The following is a 14,547-nucleotide window of genomic DNA, read 5'->3' on the forward strand; positions in this document are numbered from 1 at the left end:
GCAGATTGTTAATAGATCTTCCACCAATCCTGATGCCACAATTCTCCTCATAGAGCCCAGTTACAAAAATTTTTATTTTTGTGGTAAAACCACTCTGGAAGGTAATTTGGCATTTCCTCAAAAAGTTGAACGTAGAAATTCCATGACCCAGCTATTTAATTTCTAGGAATGTACCCCAAGGAAGATAGAACTGAGACACAAACGGATATTTGTCTTTTGTTTTTTAGAAAATTTTATTTTTTATTTCACAGAAATTTTATATGAGGGAGAAGAATGAGTCAGATGCATAGGTGCACAATAATTCTAAAGTATATCTGTAATGTATTACTATTTTTTAAAATTTTAAACAAACTTGGTACAGAAATAAGCTGCTCTATATAGATTTTTCTTATACTGCTATTACACCAGTGTTCATAACAGCATCATTCACAATAGCAAGAAAATGGCAACAGCTCAAATGTCCAACAACAAACGAATGGTTTGAGAAATTGTGGTATATCACACTAAGGAATACTATAAAGCACTCAGGAGCAGTGATTTAAAAAAACAACAATCCTGTAGGCACAAGGTGCTAGTATTCAAGTGGAACCAAAAAGTACCAAATCCTATATATAATTTAAGGCCCCAGAAGAGGAAAGCATCTATTCCCACCTCTAGTAAGGTAGACCACTCTCATCATGTAAGAGTTCTCTCTTCGTTAATGAGCTTTCCTTTGTAAACTTTCCTCTTTCTAAAGTTCCTTTATAAAGGAAGTCTTAATAAACTTTCTCTGTCTTTAACTATCAAAACCACCCCCCAAAACAAAAACCACTATATAGCATGCGAGAGACTAAATAAAGACCATTATGCTAAGTGAACTAACCCAGGTTCATAAGGACAATTACTGCATAAGACCATTATTATAAAAATAGAAGGATAACTAGTGAGAAGGGGTGGCAGAGGAGAGGAGAGAAATCACAGGATCACAGAGTTTGGTGGGTGGAGGAAGTGGGTGAAGGAATTAGGAAAGATCCAGTATGAAGCTGAAAGGACAGGGTGAGAGTGTACATTGACCAGTGGTGATTGGTTTTATAAAATGCAATGTATGGGAATGATCACATGAAACACAATGTGAATTAAGGAATGTGTGAAACCCAATGTTTGAATGAAAATATACAAATTTTGTATGCAAACCAATATAAAATTTTTAAAAGTTTTTTATTTTGTTAATTTTAAGATTGGAGAGCAAGACTTTTGGGGCTTAGGGAAAGGAATATGAAGAGAGAGAGGAAAAAAAAAGATTAAGTGAGAGAGATTAGTTGATGGGACAGAATCATATAGAGTGGACGAACCTTGAGTGGAAGAGTTAGTTTTCTCAAATATGTTTCACCACAGCACTGTTTTTTTTGAAAAGGCAAATTTCCTAATATCCTATAGTATAAAAAAGTCTTGCTAGCCAATCTTAAAAAACAAAAACTTTTAAAAGTTTTATATTGTTTTGCATACAAAATTCATATCGTTTCATTCATATACATTGGGTTTCACACATCTGGAGACTAAGATGCACCTGATACAGGCCATGGTCTTTGCAGTCACTTGCTATACATCAGAGACTGGACAATGACTAGGGAGGATAGAAGGAGAGTTGATGCCTTTGAGCTGTGGTGTTGGAGAAGAATATTGAATATACCATGGACTGCTAAGAAAACAAACAGGTTCATCCTGGAGAGGGTTAAACCAGGCTGCTCCTTGGAGATAAGTATTCTGAAGCTTCGTCTGACATACTTTGGACATGTTGTAAGGAGGAACCCGTCCCTGGAGAAGGACATCATGCTTTTGAGGGTGGAAGAACAGCATAGGAAAGGAAGACCCTCTATGAGGTGGATTGATTCAGTGACTGAGGTAATGAGGGTGGGTGTGTTGGAGACAGTGAGATTGGCACAGGATAGAGCAGGGTTTAGGGGCTGTTGTACATAGGATCGCTATGACTTGCAGGCGCCTTGACGGCAGATAACAACAACAACCTATAGGATGATATTTGGAATGCTGGGTTGGGAAATGATCTTGTATCAGAGCATCTCAAGGCTAGAGACCTTATTCATGTCAGTTCCTGGAACATAATAACAATAGTAGGTGCATGGATGAGGGAAGGAAAGGAAGAGGGTCCATCACTACAGTACAAGAAAGGAATTTGTAAAGATAGATATGGATAAGGATCATAAAGGTGAGGAGTGAAATTAAAGTTCACAATGACCTCCATCCCTATAGCAGAAAATGAGCAAGTGGGGTGAAGATCTCCCACTGTCAGCCTTTTCTCCCCTTACTCTGTGAATTACTAGCACATCTATAGGAGGTGAATACTTTGTCATTGCAGACATATGAGCAACACACCCCTGCTAATGTTTTAATGCCTTTTTCTTATGTTTCCAGTTGATGCTTTCGGAATGGTTAATTGATGTCCCTTCAGATTTGGGACAGGAATGGATTGTGGTTGTGTGCCCCGTTGGAAAGAGAGCTCTGATTGTGGCCTCCAGGGTAAGTGGTCTGGTCTGTGCATTGCCTCACCCAGGGTGTGACTTTGGGGTTCAGTGCATGGATAAGGAGTGTGTACGTGTGTGTCAGAGTGGGGTGTGGGTGCTTAGCACTCCATATTGCTATCTGCCACAGCAGCTTTGCCTGGAGTGGGCATGAAACTCTTTCCTGCAAGGGATCACAAAAAAAAAGCCCTGAGAAGAGTGTGAGATAATGTAAAACAAACTTGAAATCACAGCAATGGCCAGGTTTACTGGTCTGACAGAGACTGGTGGAACCGCTGAGACGGTGGCCCTTAGCTGCCTTTTGAATTTCATCTTTAAGAGTCACAACTCACATGAACAGTACCACACTGGAGGATGGAGGGATGAATGGAAATAAGAACCACAGAGTGATGGTGGGAAGAGTGATGATACAAAGTGGGAATTGTAATTATGTCATAATACCAAAAAATGTATAAATAGGGTGCTCTAGTGTAGCATAAGCCATAGGGAGTTGCACCTTTAACTCAAAGGTCTTGCAACTTGTGGTTCAAATCCACCAGCGGTTCTGCAAGATAAAGTGGTTAGTCTCTTCCTATGTGATTTACAGCCTTGGAAAACTAATGGAGGGTCAGCTTTGAGTGGGTTTTGAGTCTGTGGCAATGGGAAAGAGACCAAGCTGCTCTGTAAACCTTCACTCAAGTAATAATAAAAAACTTCAAAAAAAACAACAACAGGAAGAAACTCATCTTTCCTACAGGAAATGATTTCCTGAGAGCTATGTTTGGGAGGTGACATTGCAGAATGAGAGAGCAGGAGTGTTGGGAGAGTTAGGTGCCTAATGGGAATGATGGCTTTCCCCACACAGGGTTCTACCAGTGCCTATACCAAGAGTGGCTACCGTGTCAACAGATTTCCCTCCCTTCTGCCAGGAGGCAACAAGCGAAGCTCAACAACAGGAAAAGGTAAAATACCTCCTTACTACATTTATTTTAATTGTTGAAATAGTAAGTTATGTGTTGTTGAGTTGTTTAAAGACCCACTTTGAGAATGAATTCCTGAAATAAGGTCACATTCCTTTCCTGTGGACTTAAAGTTGCAAGGTGACAGATGCCATTCCTTGGGGAAAGGCCCATCAGAGAATGCCAGGTGTAATGATGATACAGCAAGCTGTCACTGGGCCTTCTCTGCCAAATTCCCTTTTTTTCTTTTTCACCATTGTCCTCACCTTAGCTGCTTCCTCCTACCTGAACACAGCTGAGGAGGAGAAGGTCATGGAATTTGGAATAATTTGCCAACAGTCAATAGATGAGGAGGTGGCACAGCTTGGCCTCCACCTGAAATCTTCCCTTTTTGCTCAGACAACCCATGTGCTGAACCATCTCTTGCCTTTTCGACCCCATCACAAGTTGACCTATGACTCACCTCTCCTCACTTCTTTCCCCTGCTTTCAGTACCCCTCCAAGCTGTGTTCAGTTGCTTGCCTTCCTGCCGCCACATGATCTTCAGTTTCCCCTGAAATAGTCTTTAGTTGATGTTGACCCCAGAAGGCTCTCTTCATAAACCAACTCTTCCATGAAGCATTTTCTTAGTCAGCCTTCTCTTTCTGAAACCTCTGTTGCTCTTAGTATGTACTGTACAGTTCAGATCTTGATTTGTCCTCTGTTCTGGTAATCCAGTTACAGAGAAAAGATGACCATCTTTATCCAGTTATCTCTGTAACTGGATTGTCACTATCTTACAGGCAGGGATTATTTATAGTTAAATGTTCCCCACAAGACATGTCTATAATAGGAATGCAGAAGTAGTTGTGGTAAATGAAAACTAAAGATTAATTGCTTTCAAACTCGAGCTCTAAGGTGAATAAATTATAAGAGTTCAGAATTTGACTTGGCTGAAGCATTATGTTGATCTTTCTTGTGCATAAGCTGTACGTACCAGGTCATCAGAAAGAGAGAACTGTCCCCGAATAAGTCCTCAGGCATTCCTGCAAGCACTGGAATTGTTGCACTGGGAGGTGGGGCTGCCTGGATGGTGGCAGAGGGAACCCTTATGGGAAGGGCATCTTGTACTGACTTTCTGCTCTATGTCTCTAGACTACACCATTCTGGACTGCATTTACAGTGAAGTAAACCAGACCTACTATATTCTGGATGTGATGTGCTGGCGGGGACACCCTTTTTATGACTGCCAAGTAAGTATTAGTACTCCACTCTTCTCTCCTGGGGAAGCAACTCAGCCTGTGGGTTTAGTACGTGACCAGTTTCTTAGTGTGTACAGGATGTGGTATATCAAGAACATTATCTAATGCTCTTTGCATCTTAATCTTTAAGTGTGTTTAAATTAGCTTTTTTTAAAAATATGAGAAAGGGCTTAGGGAAATATAGCAATTCTTTTTTTTCTTTTTTTTTTTAATTCTTGAAGAGAGCAGAGAGAAACAGGGCAGAGGGGCCGACTGGGACTTTGTAGCAGCTGCAGTTGCCCTCACCTTGCTCCTGAATGAGGGAAGATTGGCGGCAGGAAGGTGTGGTAGATAGAGAGGGAGGATATCACCTTGTACAGTTGGGCACGAGGAAGAGAAGGTGGAGTAAGAGGCACCATCTCATAGATTCCTTTACCATCCACTCCTTCACCAATCAAATTCTGATCCTGAAGGTGATGGCAAGGCCTCCTGAGTAGGACATAAAGTCTCAAGTCTCTGAGGGGCCAGCTCTGGAAGGAAACTTCCCAGGTGAGGAGAGTGCCTAGTGTTCTACTCACAAGTTTCACCGTATCTCATAGTTTTATTTTCCTATTGGTGATTCTTTATTATTATTATTATTATTATTATTATTATTATTATTATTATTATTAATTTTAATAGACATTTACAGAGGTTTTGGATTTCCATTCATTCATTGCTGCACTTTTCTCCCTGCCCACCCCTCCCCACCAGCTCGCTTCCCCCTCCGAAGAGAAAAAAAAATTCCTTCATTAGTATACAATTCCCACGTCCCTTCCCCCCCACCCTGGTGATTCTTAAAAGTGACAGTGGGATTTGTCAAGAAGAGACAGGGTCAGCGCCACAAACCACTGTCCCTGTTAGCTGTACTCCCACCATCACTGTCTCGGTCTTGTTTCTTAGATAGATGTTTATTAGTTAGAGAGCTTGGTACTCCCTTTATCAGGGGGTTTGATGTTGCCTTTTGCACTTTTATCACTGTGATTCTTAAATATATGGTGCCTAGACCAGGAATCCAGGTCAGCTGTGGGCCAGTTCTGACTTGATGGTACACAAAAAGAGACCAGGAATCAGAGAACGATTAGAAATTCCCAGATCTACCAAGTCAAAAACTGCGGGCCTGGAGCTCTGGTGGCCTAGTGGCAAGAAGTTGTGCTTCAATCCCAAAGGCAGGTGTTTTGATCCCACCAGATGCTCCACATGAAGAGGGGCAATCTTCTCTGTCAGTCTTAGCTGATTGACAATAACAATAAAAAGAACTACAGCTTTTAAAAAAAAACACCAAAAAAAAAAAAAAAAACACAACAAAAACTGGGGCTGGGGCCTATTGTTTAACAAACCTCCAGGTGATTCTGATAAAAGCTAAAGTGTATGAATTATGGGTTATCACCATAAGCAACTTTACATAGCTATCACCCCAAGCTGGATTTCCAAATCAGGTAGTGGTACTTAGGAATTGTCAGGTACAGTTTGTTCAAATAATAACAGCCAAGATTTGCATTACTAAGCACTTTGTGATTATTATCTAATTATATCCCTTAAAACAACTTGATAGCTAAATACTCCTATTTTCTACAGGTAAATATGGAAGCTAAGGGTCACAGTGATTAAATATTCAAGTGCAAAGCTAAGGCTAAAACCCAGGACTCATAAATTCAACACTACTAAATCGTATTTTCTTCTCATTCTTATGAAAGATATGTTATAACTCTATTTGGTAACTAAAGTAATTTGTATTTTTATCCTATGACGATTGTATGTATAAAATGTTTTAAAAGGTAAAATAATTTAAAGGATAGAAAAGACCTAAAATAAACTCAGAGACTAAAGTAATTTATGAGAAGTTAAAACTATAGAGTAGTAATTTCTAATCCCGATGGTTTAAAGAAAATGGTCAACACAATGTATTAGAGAGTCCTAGCCCCACAGTAACTTATGTGCCCACTTCAACTGACTTAACGTCTCTAAGACTCAGAGTCCTCACCTGTAAAATGAGAATAATGATTGTGTAATCCTTTTGAGGGTAGTTTAGGATTAAGAAGATTTTGTGTGTAAAGCCCCTAGTGGGGAGGCTGGCACACAGTAATAAATGTTGGCTTTACTACTATCAGGAAGTTCCATTGCTGTAGTCTGTAACAAGTTGTGCTGCTAACTCAAAGGCTTGATCTTCCCTGCTCCTCAGGGAAGGATGAGCAATCCCTTCCTCTTGTGAATTACAGCTTCAGAAATGCAGTGAAGGGCCACTACGAGTCAGAACCAACTCAATGGCATGAGGTTTTTGAGTTACTGCTACCAGTAATCCAACAATTTTTAACAAGAAAATTCTTCAGGGCTTCTAAACATCTTCCTGCCCTTATGACTGTTGGGTTTTTGTGGGGGTTTTTTTGACAGTTTTTTAAGGTAAATGACAATAGTAACAGAAATGCTTAAAACCCACCAAATTACTGCCTTTAAGTATGATTATGATTCATAGTGACACTATAGGACCGAACTGCCGCACAGGGTTTCCAAGGTTATAAATCTTTATGGAAGCAGGCTGACTCATTTTTCTCCCTTTGAGCAGCTAGTGGGTTTGAATCTTGAGGTTAGCAGTCAAGTATTTTAACCTCTGTGCCACCAACTCATTTTACTAAAGGATTTGTTTGTTGTTAGGTACTATCAAGTCAAGTGTGACTCATAGTGCCTCTATGAACAATAGATCTGAACCCTGCCTTATTTTGTGCCATCCTTATCATCTCTGATATCCTTGATCCCATTACTGTAGACGCTGTGTCAGTCATCTGGTTGAGAATCTTCCTCTCTGTCTCACTGATCTTCCGTCTTTCCAGGCATGGTATCCCTTTCCAAGGAATAACCTCTCCTAACAGCATGCCCAAAGTATGGGAGATGAAGCTTTACCATCCTTGCCTCCAGGGAGCACTCTAGCTGCACTTACTCCAAGATATATATGTTTATTGTTTTGTTAGTCTATGGGACACTCAGTACTCTTCTCCACAGCTCAAAGGCATAAGTCCTTCTTCTGTGATGCTTACGCATTGTCCATCTCTCAGTTGCATAGCACATGATAAGAAAAATGATGGCTTGAAATAAGTACACCTTAGTCTTTAAGCTGACATGATTGTTCTTTAGTCCTTTGGAGAGGTCCTTCGCAGCAGACTTTACCCGTACAATACATCTTTTAATTTCTTGACTGCTGGTACTGATGATACTGATTGTGGATCCAAATAAGATAAACATTGACAACATCAGTATTTTTTCCATCTATCATGATATTGCTTATTGGCCCAGTGGTGAAAATTTTTGTTTTCTTGATGTTAAGATGAAATCCATATTGAAGGCTGTAGTCTTTGCTCTTTTTGAACAAGTGTTTCAAGTCCTCCTCACTTTTAACAAACAAGATTATATCAGCTGCATAATGCAGGTGGTTGATGAATCTTCCTCTGATCCCAATACCTCAGTCTTCTTTATAAAGTCCAGCTTCACAAATTATTTGTTCACCTTATAGATTGAACAGACATGGAGAAAGGATACAGCCTTGACACATGCCTTTCTTCATTTTAAGCCATGTGGTGGTCCTTGCTCTGTTCAGACAACAGCTTCTTGGTCTAGGTATAGGTTTCATATAAGTACAATCAAGTGTTCTAGAATTCCCATTCTTCTCAGTGTTAGCCATAGTTTATTGGGACCCACACAGTCAAATGCTTTTGCGTAGTGACAAAAGAGTAGAAAATGGGACATAAGACATAGGGCCATGAGCGTCTCTCTGAAAGGGCCAGAGGGAATAAAAGCCCCACCTGCAGCAAGAAATTTATTTGTTGTTGACTCAAAGACTCACTGTCATGGTACTGAGAATGGGTGAGGTTTCTTTTTTTCTTTCCTTTTTTTTTTCTTTTTAATTTTTTAATTAATTTCAATGAATGAGAATGGGGTTTTTAAGGAAGTTAAGTTGGAGAGTAGAGGAGGAAAAGAAGGCCCAATACAAATCCAACTTTTAGCCCAAGTTCCAAGGTATAATTCCTCAGTTAGTCCAGGCTCTGGTTTCAGTTCAGCAGTTAAATCCAAATCATCCAACAAGGTTTGTCTCAGAGTAGTTGTAAGTCAGCTTTTCCTTTAAGCATTCAGCAAGAACAGCAAAAACCTTTAACTTTGGCCTTTATCTCAGGGCTCCTTTGCTTATACCTTGCCACAGTTTGTCCACATAGAATGCCACAGTCTCTCCACCACCATCACCAGGGTTTTGCCACCAGTGTATCGCTTTCACCAGGGCCTTGCTCTAGTTTCCCTCAAGTCTTGGCTCACCCCAAGTCTTTCTGCTCAGTGTGGGAAGCACTCTTTCTCTTACCCTAGTCCCATAGCTGTTGATTATTTGCAAGACCATGTGCCTGTAGTAAAGGTAGCTGGAGACCAGAAGGGCTAAATGTAATGGCTAAAAAAAGCCAACTTTTAAGACTACCACCACACAACGTCAATAAAACACAAATAGATATTCTGGTATTCTCACAGAAGTATTTAGCTATTTAAATCCAGTTGTTGTTCATTGCTGTTGAGTTGAGGACAATTCATAGTGACCCTGTGATCAAAAGGCCTGTCAATAACCATTGTCATTTCTCCAGTTTCCTAGAGCTTACAGAGGCATGAGATTCAGGAATTGGATGCCACTCCTGCTTCCAAACTTGTCTTAAAACTAGGAGCTCCACCAAACAGTGTCCACCATGGGCAGGCGTTATGGCATTTGAACCCCAATGACACAAGGTTCAGCTTCACAGCAAACCCGGATTACTTTAGTACAGCAAATTGACAGAAGAGTGCTGTTTGTCCAAAATGAATGACAGTAGCAATAGCAATAGACCGTCAGCCCAACCGACATTTAAAAGGGCCCGTAAAGTTTCCAGAACCATGTGATTTAGAAAGTGGATGCCACTCCTGCTTTCAAACCTGAATCATTGTGAGAGCTCCACCAAACACTGCCCATGATGGATAGCCAGTTATGGTGTTTGATATAACCTATGGCACGGTTGTTTATCATCATAGCAAAAATCAGTTACCATTTGGCCCTTGAGCCCTACTGCATTTTTAAATTCCAACACACCCAAATGCTGGTGGACTGTGAACCAGAGATCTCCAAGCCATCTGGCAAGTCCAGTCCTCTGACCCCCACTTGGGATGAAAATAAAGCCAAAAGAACCTTCACCATTCATTTTGTAACCCTCATCAAGGAGTGAGAATCCACCAGCCAGCATAAAAACCGATTCCCACTAACCATCAGCCTGCAGAAATAGCCAGATACAAATGCAGACATAAATCCAGTAGCTACTTAAAATGGAGTGTCTTTATATTAGAATTTGAGAGGAGCAGTATTTCATTTTCTTCCTTTCTCTCTGGCAGACGGATTTCCGATTCTACTGGATGCATTCAAAATTACCAGAAGAAAAAGGTCTGGGAGAGAAAACCAAGCTGAATCCGGTAAGATTTAAAGTTAGGATCATAAAGTTCTTTATGGGAGTTGATTTGGGTTGGTCTATTATCTAAGAATAATTGTTACAGTGTCTACTATATAATACCATATGTATATATATGGGCGAGGTATTTCTTTTGATACTTTGTTTTTGAGGTGTGGGTTTTTTTTTATATTTTGGTTTTTGAGGCAGCATCCTGGAAAGAGCATGACCATCAGTCATCCAGAGCTGCATTCCACCTCAGGTTGTGAAGAGTAGTAGGTAGATAGCCTTAGTTTATTCATCTATAAAATGGAGTTAATACTTCTTTCATAGGATTATATGAGAAATAGATGATAGAATATCTGTTCAATGCTTATCATAAAAACGTTAAAAAAAGCCAAATGCCAATAAATAAATAAATTTCAAACTCAGTGTTACTGAGTTAGAGCCAACTATCGTTGACCCTCAAGCAGATTTCCAGAGTCTGTAAATTACACAAGAGAAGATTGCCCATCTTTCTCCTGCAGAGCCATTGGTGGACTCTTAACTGCAGAGAGGTGCCACCTTTGGGTTGGCAGTACATTTAGTGATTAATTAAAAATTACTTGCTTCTGTGGCTTACTGGTAAGAATTTTTGCTGTAATCCTGAAGGCACACATGGTTCAAATCCAAGGCTACTCTACAGGAGAAGGATAAGCATATTCCTCCTATGCAATTTACAGCCTCTGAAAACCTACTGGAAGGTCAGCTATGAGTCAATTCTGACTTGAGGACACACAACAACAGCTATTAATAATGCTGTTTGGAATATGACTGGAGCTGGAAAACATGCTGAGTAAAATAAGTCAACCATAAAAAAGACAAAATTTTGCATGATTTCACTTATATAAAGATACAAGAAAAGCCAAAGGTATAGAAAGCAAAGTTTATTGACAGTGACTGCTCCAGTGGTTTCAAATATATCAGAAATGATAAGGATGGTACAAAATTGGACAGAGTTCAGATCTGTCATTCATATGGTTGCTATGTACTCTACTCAATGGCACCTAAAAAACAAAAACAAACAAAAAAAACACACAACAAGAGGGTATAAAGGAGGAAATGAGTGGAAGTTAACTATGATGGGAATGTCAAATTAAGGATTCCATAGCCAATTGCTGTGGGATAATTGCTGACAATAAGTAAGTTTAATTTGCAAAAGTTGTATCTTTTATTTTGAAGCAGGAGTGGCATCCACTTCCTAAACAACATACCTCTGAAAACTCTATGAACTTTGAGAAAAGATATAGAAAACTTCAGTTCTTTTGTTCATAGTGTCGCTATGAGTCATGCTTGTCTCGATGGCAATCAACAACAACATACAATATATATACACACATGCTATAATGGCAAAAGAAAGAATAACTACTTAGGCTGCTTACGTACAACAGAAAACATCTAGGGATTTGATTTCTTGGTTTAGAGATCTAGGATCATGTTTTCACGGGACATCTGTTAATTGGTTTAGTAACATGTTTAATGCTTGCTTCTTTTCTGCTTCCTAGTGTGTTGTTGTGGAGGGCTGGGGTCATAAAAGCTTGCAAGTAGCCATCCAGGGCACAGTATTTGGTCTTTCACCTAGAAACAACAGAGGAAGAAGGAGAATCTGGAATAGAAGGCTAATTTCTTCCAGAACAACTGCTGTTTTTGTCATGAGATATAAAGAATCAAATGGTTCCTGGTGACATTTTGGGACTGAGGTTCATATACAAGGCAGTGGTTCTCAAAGTGTGGTCTATCTATTTACTGGACATCTTGATCCTAGATTCCATAGAAGAATCCTGGCTAAAAGGGGGAAAATACAGAACAGAATTTCAAATTCTCATGAACTCCAGACTTCTGGAGAGTTCTTAGAGCCATTAAAATCAGATGAGCCCCTGAAACTATTGTCTTAAGATAATCTTTAAACCTTAAACCAAAAATATACCCTGAAGTTTTCTTAAAACTGATGAGTAGTTTAACCTAACCAGTTAAAAACAAAAATGTCTGCTTTGACATACTCTCTTGCTTTTCCAGTTATTGCGGCGCTAGCAACCAAGAGCAGCTAAGTCTCTCGCGACACCCTCTACGAGGTAGTGCGGGAAGTCCTGCACGGGAACCAGCGCAAACGCAGAAAGTTTTTGGGGACTGTGGAGCTGCAGATCAGTTTGAAGAACTATGACCCTCAAAAGGACAAGCGTTTCTCTGGGACCGTCAGGCTTAAGTCCACCCCACACCCCAAGTTCTCTGTGTGTGTTCTTGGGGATCAGCAGCACTGTGATGAAGCCAAGGCTGTGGATATCCCCCACGTGGACATCGAAGCGCTGAAAAAACTCAACAAGAATAAGAAAACTGGTCAAAAAGCTGGCCAAGAAGTATGATGCCTTTTTGGCCTCTGAATCCTTGATCAAGCAGATCCCAAGAATCCTAGGTCCAGGGCTGAGTAAGGCTGACAAGTTCCCTTCTCTGCTGACCCACAATGAGAACATGGTGGCAAAAGTAGACGAGGTGAAGTCCACCATCAAATTCCAGATGAAAAAGGTCCTGTGTCTGGCAGTGGCTTTTGGCCATGTGAAGATGACTGATGATGAACTTGTTTACAACATCCACCTGGCTGTCAACTTTCTGGTTTCTTTGCTAAAGAAGAATTGGCAGAATGTTCGGGCTTTGTATATCAAGAGCACCATGGGCAAGCCCCAGCGTCTGTACTAAGATACAGCTCAATAAATCTTACTGTTCATACCAAAAAAAACCATACTCTCTTAAGAACTACATGTATGGTATCAAATTGATAACAGCAACTCAAAATATTAACTGGGAACCTAATCTTGGGGGCCAGTGAATTTATGTTAATTGAAGCAGAAAGACTCAAAAGAGGAGGATGAGATCAGTACACAAGAACAGTGTACTCAGTGTCACTCTGTGGTACTTGTAGAAGCTGTTGAATTGTGTATTTCACTGTGTATAGTCTCAACAACAAAATGAATTTTTAAAATTATTAATTTAAATGAAAATTTACAGAGACTTTGGATTTCCATTCATTCACTGTTGAACTTTTCTCACTGCCCACCCCTCCCCCCCTACAAAATGAATTTTTTTTTAAACAATAATGCTATTTATAATTTTAGCACAGTAGTTCTCCAACTTCAACATGCATAAGCATCACGTAGAAGATTGTTAAAACATAGGTTCCTGGGCTTTGCCATATAGAGTTTGTAATTTAATCTGAAAATTTGCATTTCTAACTTATTCCCTGATGATGCTGGTGCTATAGGTGGGTGGACCACACTTTGAGATCCATGGCTTTTGTATATTAACTGGGCATAACCTCATCTTGTCTTCTCATTTTACAAATGAGAATATAACCTCCGGAGGAACTTCCTTACTAAGGTCTCACTGGGTAGAATGATAACCCAGGTGTCTTATCTGCTCAATAATGTAAATATGTGACATCTATTTTCAGGGCATTTCATTGGATAAACCAAGTAGATTGATATTTTCTTGGAATTCATACAAATTTTCTGAAATCAACTGAACAATAAATTCCTAGAGAATAAATGGAGTCAGTACTTATGGTGATGTTATCAATTAGGCACTAAATGTACATGTGAACTAAAGAAGAAGAACATGAGAAGCTACTTTCTCTAAAGTGTTCATAATTGGGTACAATTATAATATAGTACCCAATATTATCTCGTTGAATCTGCTTAACAACCTTCTCAAATCCTATTTCATAGGTGGGGAAAAGTCATGTGGAGAGTAAATGATTGGTGGAGTTGAGTGTCAAATTCAAGGATTCTGACTCTAGAGTTTATGGCCCTTATCATTTTTTTGTACTGTATATGTCTAAAAATCATTGCTGGTATGGAAAGGCTTCACTAACACTTTCTTAGGGGTAGCTATCACAGACCTGGAGAATAACATAAATTTCTCCTCATAATAATAGTACATTGCTGCACTGCAATCCCAGAAGTACGTGGTTCAAATCCACCAGATGCTCTGCTGGAGAAGGAGGGGACAACCTCCTCCTGTACCAGTCAGATCTGATTTGACGGTACACGTAAAAATAATACAATAAAAATTAAAGAAAAAAAAATAAAAAAAAAATAGTACATTGCTTCTCAGTCCAGACTGTATGTTAAATTGTGTGTCACTTCAATTCATCATTACTGTTGGAGGACATAGTAGCACTGCTACCAGGTGTAAGCCTTTGACCCTTCTGTTAGCAGCTGAGCACTTAATGATTGTACCACCAGGACTCTGGGAAAATCAGAGAGCTTAAAAATAGATACCTGAGGTTCACCTATGACAAGTTCATCTGTGGGATTGGGCCTAGATAACATCAATTTTAAAGTTTACATATAAGGAGAAGGAAATG

The 14,547-nt window shown here is 39.7% G+C and overlaps 1 protein-coding gene and 1 pseudogene across 1 annotated transcript in view; both read left to right on the forward strand.

Moving 5' to 3' along the window:
* SNUPN (snurportin 1) overlaps positions 1–14,547 on the forward strand; it is a 35,446-nt gene that overhangs the window by 18,373 nt on the left and 2,526 nt on the right. Inside the window, exons 3-6 of the mRNA XM_006888286.1 lie at positions 2,410–2,514; positions 3,361–3,457; positions 4,589–4,686; positions 10,099–10,176. Of these exons, the coding sequence (XP_006888348.1) occupies positions 2,410–2,514; positions 3,361–3,457; positions 4,589–4,686; positions 10,099–10,176 (378 nt within the window). The remainder of the gene's footprint in view (positions 1–2,409; positions 2,515–3,360; positions 3,458–4,588; positions 4,687–10,098; positions 10,177–14,547) is intronic.
* On the forward strand, positions 12,348–12,881 carry LOC102850305 (annotated as a pseudogene).

The sequence above is a fragment of the Elephantulus edwardii genome, unplaced genomic scaffold (genome assembly GCF_000299155.1).
Source record: "Elephantulus edwardii isolate Elephantulus edwardi_28Jun2011 unplaced genomic scaffold, EleEdw1.0 scaffold00066, whole genome shotgun sequence".
In the NCBI taxonomy this organism is placed as follows: Eukaryota; Metazoa; Chordata; class Mammalia; order Macroscelidea; family Macroscelididae; genus Elephantulus; species Elephantulus edwardii.